Source organism: Orbicella faveolata, unplaced genomic scaffold (genome assembly GCF_042242905.1).
Source record: "Orbicella faveolata isolate gen_17 unplaced genomic scaffold, um_ofav_v1 contig_2, whole genome shotgun sequence".
Classification (NCBI taxonomy): domain Eukaryota; kingdom Metazoa; phylum Cnidaria; class Anthozoa; order Scleractinia; family Merulinidae; genus Orbicella; species Orbicella faveolata.
This window is the reverse complement of record NW_028301547.1, coordinates 17,276,542-17,283,649: the sequence shown is the minus strand read 5'-3', so window position 1 is coordinate 17,283,649 and position 7,108 is coordinate 17,276,542. Positions and strand designations below refer to the sequence as shown.

The following is a 7,108-nucleotide window of genomic DNA, read 5'->3' as shown; positions in this document are numbered from 1 at the left end:
AACATTTAATTTCGGTATTTCCGGAAAAATAAGCCTCCTCGCCCCAGGCAAATAACGTGATAAGATCAGCAGGCAGAAATTACACGACCTTGTGACATCAATGTTTCTCAAACAGAGTTGAAATGTCCTCTTTTGGGAAAGTTAATTAAATTCAACGATATGACTAATTGCAATTAACATCCATCATCAACTTAAAGTTACGCCTTCAGATTAACAGGAAGCCGGGCTACCAGAATAGGCCGCGTTCGATATAGCAATATTCTCACATGGCTCCGAGGCTTTCAGTACAAACTTCTATATTTGGTGGTGTTTTCTTTATGTTCAAGTCTCTCTTGGGAATTGAGAAAGCCTCGGAACCAGCATTTGACATATGACCACAAATCGAACGTGGCCTATAAGATGAAATGACACATTTGCGAGAGCTCACATACAGTTGAACCTGAAGCAAGGAAACGGAGATCTTTCTATTTATATCACAGTTTATCGACGAAAAATGAGCAGCAATACGTTGATAGAAGTTTTTGGTCACATCGTGTTCAGTTTTACACGAGGAGTAACAGAACACTACAATCCACAAGAACCTGAATACACGGCAGAGTCTTTTGGCTACGATCCTCTACAAAGCACAGGTCGAGAATGGTATTATCATCCTGTTCGCGAGCTTATTTACCAGGAGTACAGCGACAGAGAAGCCACAAGCTTAGACTATCCTGAGCGTCTAGCCATCTTGATATAAAGGTTTTAAACGCGTGCTCAGCAGAGGAGAACGAAGAAACACAGGAAGATCAGCAAGATAGAGCAATGGCTTGGAAGCGACTCAGACCATCCGCTCTCCGAACAGTTTGTAACTCAATGTACATTGGAGCTTTGATTTCACTACTAACTGCCACCATTATAGGCTCAGAATACCTGTTGATATCTTATATCTCTTACAAAACGGCACTCAACTGCGAATTTCACCCCGAGTGATCAATTCCAAAACAATTACAATGGATAAGATCAGTTTCCAGTATAATATCTTGCGCATTCCTTTACTTGTGGCCCTTTGCATGTTTTCTATTTGTTTTTCATCCATATCAGTTGAAAGGTTTGAAAAGGAAACTGTTCTTAGTTTGTTGTTTTGTTTACTGTTTAGATTCAATTTATCGTGTGGCCCTACAAGCCCTTGGAATTTCTCATTCAAAGATTTCTTCTCTACAAAAGATTCCACTCAATGCTTTGTTTTCTGCCAGTGTAGGCTGGCAAGTCTATCTTCTAACAATTCATTTCCGTATACGACGGACAAGGAAACAGCAGCTGACATTTTTCTTAAAAATGATACTACCTGGGTGTTCCCATGTATTCATTGGTTACACTGCATCCTTTTTTATTTACCCGGCGTACAGGAAACAAAACGAGGAAGGCAAACTGTTAATTGCACTCTTCGCTCCTCTCATTGGAGTCATAGTCAAAACAATCTCGCGAATTTCCGTTCAGCAGTTATGGAACATTACCCATCCGGGATATTCCTATGCCTTGTTGACACCGCTGTATTTTGGATCAGCGGTTGTATTTCGAGTGTTAGAAGCGGATCTTGACAGTGTAGAATCAATTGCCATTCTAGGAATAATTCACGGAGCGTTAGAAGTCGTAGAACGAAGCACTATGGTTGTTATTGATCACATTTGCCATGTGATTTGGAAAAGAACATCAGCTCCTTGGGGAAGTTTTCGTACTCCTCGCCGTGAGAGACTAATGGCTGATAATGATATCGCTATCACGAGCATGTTGTTTGAATCAACTGCTATAGTGTCTGTTAACGGCTTTTTGTACTTGTATCAATTTATTTACTTACAAAACGATTCCCTTTTAAACCTGCTGCAGTCTTTCGCCTTTTGTACTTCAGTTCAACTGGTGATCGAGTGGTTTTTCACTAGCGTTTCTCTGGCGATCGAGACTCGCTATCAGAATATGGCTGTCATGGCTGTTTGGCGAAGACAATGGAAAAGACATGTTTTAGTCGCGATCGTAAATGTGGTACCATTAGTTTTGTGGACTGCTGGACACCTTTTAGTAATCGTACATGAACGCTTTAATGAGTCCGTGAACCAGCCTTGTAAAATCCCTTTTTCTTGACAGTTAGACACATAAAAAGCGCGCCGTCCTCTGTTGGGGCCAAGCTTGTCTGGCAATTTCAACTAATGTAGTAAGGACATCTCCTTGATGATCACTAAGGATGAACCGCTAATACAGGCTTAAAGTTGCCGATTAAGGGGAAATGATGTTGCGAACTTTTCTTCATCTTACCGTCTTGGCAGGACACGGCGGATGAACTACACATTATACATAAGTCATTTAACCTTAATTACTGAAGATGTTAGGTTAATCAGCTGAAAAGTAGAGACTGCTGAATAAGTTTAAAGCTTTGCATAGAATAACGTGAAAATATTACTTGCAGGATTTCCTACAAAATAAAATCGCAGAAATCACACTTATGCGTGACACTTAAGTTGTATCACTGACTGAAGTTTATTGAAGAACATTTATTGTATAAAATCACCAATGGTGGGTGCCCTTAAATTAGGCATCACTTGACTTTAAGCAACTAATTATGTATTATGCCTTCTCAGAACTGATTAACGCTTTTGTTTTCGTTTAGTTTTCAAAACAAAGTTTCATTCTTGCCACCAGTTGACGAAACAGCTAACGCAACCTTTTAGTAAACGACGATCTCAACCAGGAACGAAAGCTTTTTTTTTCGTCTCACGTTTTGGTTTGCAATGAATGATGAAAACGATTTTTTTTTTTTTTCCCCACAAGGAATTGGGGTGGTAATTGTAAATGGAAAAAGATATATGTTACTTGCCGGCTGGGAGGTCCGTATAATGAAAAACTGTGACCGAGGTCTTGCGGAAATGCGGCCCGATTTTCAAGCCCGAGGTCACAGTTTTTTCACTATACGGACCGACCCTAAGCCGGCAAATAACATTTTTATTTTTTTCCTGCGGTAAATTGGCTTAAAAGTTGGTTTGTTCACGCAACTTTGTCATTGAATTGGCTTACGTGCCGCCTACACACCATCGCAAAAAATCTAACGAGCGAACGAACGAGTAACTCAAGTACTGAGACAAAGAAAGATATATTAAAGGACAGCTTTATTTCCAGCTACGTTATGTTAGTTGCATCTAGTTCACCAGTTAAGTTCTCCAAAACTGCTTTTCCGGTGTGAAATTTCTGCAAAGTTGTACAACAAAAACAATTTCTATCAGTCGTTGCGAAACACTCGAAATCAGTCTTTTTACCATAAATTGAGTAGCAGTTTTCGCGTAAATTCGTTGGGTGTGTTCCACAGAAATTCTCTTTGATACAGCAACGATCAGAGAGTTAAAATCGACTGCAATTGCCTTTTTTTTGCTTAAAAATTGCGCTGCGAGAGAAACACAGGATTGCGCGCTATTACAGTGCCGAGCTACAAACAGCCAAACTAACTCTCGCAACTTAAAAATACTCAATTCAATTTACTTACAGTGACTTTCCTTGACATTTTAAAGTGAATAGAGATAAACTTGCTTTGATTAATCATCGATGGAAGTGTAAAAAGAGCAAAGGGTGACGATTATTGCTAGTTCACTCACGAAAATTAACCAACATGGCAATTTCACCCGCGCTGTTTCCCGCCGTTAGCGTGACCGTGGTCAGAGATAGGAAAATCCGGACCGCGCTACTGAAAAACTAATCAGTTTGCAGGATTCGTTACCGTGCCCTCATGGGAAAAAATAAAAGTAGTTACGTACTCTCTGTTAATTTTGGTTCTGTTTGCCTGAAAATTAACATACTGAATAGATTGCTAAGCAAACATTTTCGCAAAATTTGAGCCAATTTGCACATTGAGTATGTTAATTTTCAGCCCTAGCTTACTAAAATAACCGCTTTCTTATATTTACTTTTTCTTGATAATGGCGTCATGATCACTTTGAAACGCCGAGTCTTTCAGTCATTTTTGAATATCACTGCTTAAGCAAATCTCTTTTGATCAAAAATTTAAAATTTTGTCGAAAATTTTAAAAATATGCAGTCCTAGGAGAGGAACAAGAAACCGAATTTAAAAATCGAAAAAAAAAATTATAAGATATTCTTCTACCTGGTTTAATTTGTACAATTGCGTAGAACTAAATATCCTAAACTCAATAATGGCGAAAAAAATCATTCTCTAAAAAGATCATGACCTAAGTAAAGAAAATTTATTAATTCACATATATTGGGTAATTGTATCGTTGCTCTAGAAGTTCCTTAAGATTCTTTGTTTTTTCTCGTATGGTTCTGATTGTTTTAATCCAGTGTTCAGGTTAGATCACAATAATGGACCTTAACAACTAACGCTATGTTTACCAAAGCCGCCAGTGTTACGGTAAATCACGGTATAAAGAAGTCCGCATTTCTAAAGGCGTAGCCCGACAGGTGTTCCTGTTGGTTTCGAAAGTCATCGATTGTTTCGAAACTGACCATTTATTATCATTCATATCCACCACGGCACTTAAATTGAAAACCTTGAAATGAAGGCATTTACTTAGCTGATATTGTCGCGAGCATCAAGAACTAAGTGACTAACGCAGTAAGAATTTCACAGACTCAATCAACCAGTTGGATTCTTCACACAGCAAGCTCAGGGTACAATTGGGATCAAAAAGATTTCCTTTGTCGTATGAGATGAGTAGCAGTACACTGATAGAGGTGTTTGGCCATATCGTGGTCAGTTTTACACGAGGAGTCACAGAGCACTACAATCCACAAGAACCTGAATACATGGTACAGTCTTTTGGCACAGGTCGAGAATGGTATTATTATCCTGTTGACGAGCTTATTTACCAGGAGTACAGCGACAGAGAAGTCACAAGTTTGGACTATCTAGCGTCTAACAGTCTTGAAATAAGGGTAAGAAACGCGTGTTCTCCAGAGGAGGACGAAGAAACGCAGGAAGATCCGGAAAATGAAGATAGAGCAATGGCTTGGAAGCGACTCAGACTATCCGCTTTCCGTACAGTTTGTAAATCAATGTACATTGGAGCTTTGATTTCACTACTAACTGCCGCCATTACAGGCTCAGTATACTTGTTGATTTCTTATATCTCTTACAAAACTGAACTCAACTGCGAATTTCACCCAAAGAGGTCAATTCCAGTACAAATACAGTGGATAAGATCAGTTTCTCGTATAATATCTTGCGCATTCTTTTACCTGTGGCCCTTTGCATGTTTTCTATTTGTTTTCCGTCCATATCAGTTGAAAGGTTTGAAAAGGAAACTGTTCTTAGTTTGTTGTTTTGTTTACTGTTTAGATTCAATTTATCGTGTGGCTCTACAAGCCCTTGGAATTTCTCATTCAAAGATTTCGACTCTACAAAGGATTCCGCTCAATGTTTTGTTTTGTGCCAGTTTAGGCTGGCAAGTCTATCTTCTAACAAGTCACTTCAGTATGCGTGAGACAAGAAAACAGCAGGTGACTTTTTTCTTTAAAATGATAGTACCCGGATGTTCTAATTTATTTATTGGTTTGACTGCATCCTTTTTCATTTACCCGGCGTACAGGAAACAAAACGAGGAAGGCAAACTGTTAATCGCACTCTTCGCTCCTCTCATTGGAGTCATGGTAAAGGCAATCTCACGGATTTGCGTTCAGCGGTTATGGAACATTGCCCATCCGGAATATTTGTTTGCATTGTTAGCACCGCTATACTTTGAATCAGCGGTTGTATTTCGAGTTTTACAAGCGGATCTTGGCAGTGTGGAATCAATTGCAGTTCTTGGAATAATTCACGGAGCTTTGGAAGTTGTAGAACGAAGCACCATGGTTGTTATTGATCACATTTGTCACGTGATTTGGAAAAGAACATCAGCTCCTTGGGGAAGTTTTCGTACTCCTCGCCGTGAGAGACTAATGGCTGATATCGCTATCACGAGCATGCTGTATGAATCAACTGCTATAGTGTCTGTTAACGGCTTTTTGTACTTGTATCAATTTATTTACTTACAAAACGATTCCCTTTTAAACCTGCTGCAGTCTTTCGCCTTTTGTACTTCAGTTCAACTGGTGATCGAGTGGTTTTTCACCAGCGTTTCTCTAGCGATCGAGACTCGCTATCAGAATATGGCTGTCATGGCTGTTTGGGGAAGACAATGGAAAAGGCATGTTTTAGTCGCGATCGTAAATGTGGTACCATTAGCTTTGTGGACTGCTGGACACCTTTTAGTAATCGTACATGAACGCTTTAATGAGTCCGTGAACCAGCCCTGCAAAATGCCTTTTGCTTGACGGTTGGACACATAAAAGCCGTCCTCTGTTGGGGCCAGGCTGGTCTAGACAATTTCAACTAATGTAGTAAGGACATCTCCTTGATGATCACTAAGGATGAACCGCTAATACAGGCTTAAAGTTGCCGATTATGGGGAAATGATGTTGCGAACTTTTCTTCATCTTACCGTCTTGGCAGGACTCGGCGGGATGAACTACACATTGTACATAAATGTTATCACCTTTATTACCGAAGATATTAGATTATTCAGCTGAAAAGTAGAGATTGCTGAATAAGTTTTAAGCTTTGTATAGAATAACAAAATATTTCTTGCAGGATTTCCTACAAAATAAAATCGTAGAAATCCCACTTATGCGTGAGACGTTTTGAGTTGTATCACTGACTGACGTTGACTGAAGAAAATTTATCATATAAAATTAAAAATTATAGGTATACTGAGTGATGTTATCATTTTTGAAATCATTTTTGAACCTTTAACTGTACTTTAATGCTGCTCTATGATCGAAACATCTTCGGATCTCCCTCGGACGACTACGGCAATCTTCGGTTATGTTAAAAAATCTGCGGACATTTTCAGAAATGTTGGGAAACGTCCTGTGGCCTCAGTTCGGACAACTTTTGCAGCTTCTTCGGAAACTAGTCGGAAATCTTCGGAAAATCGTCATAAACGTTGTTACTAGTATGTTGATGTATTGTGGGGATTTAATATAACAAAAAGAAAATTACATGGTCGCTTGGACATACGAAATTTCTCTTCCTATGTTGAAACTTATTCCACTCGTTTGCTGCGCTCACTCATGAAATATTCAACCCTCGAAG

At 39.2% G+C, this 7,108-nt stretch overlaps 1 protein-coding gene and 1 pseudogene across 1 annotated transcript; both read left to right on the top strand.

The window, feature by feature from the left end:
* Window positions 1-226: 226 nt before the first annotated feature.
* On the top strand, window positions 227-2,470 carry LOC149112209 (uncharacterized; annotated as a pseudogene).
* A 2,216-nt stretch (window positions 2,471-4,686) lies between these two features.
* Window positions 4,687-6,494, top strand: LOC149112208 (uncharacterized). Its single transcript, XM_089290144.1, has one exon. The coding sequence runs from the start codon at window positions 4,687-4,689 to the stop codon at window positions 6,286-6,288; it is 1,602 nt and encodes a 533-aa protein (XP_089146270.1). The 3' UTR covers window positions 6,289-6,494.
* The last annotated feature ends 614 nt before the right edge of the window (window positions 6,495-7,108 follow it).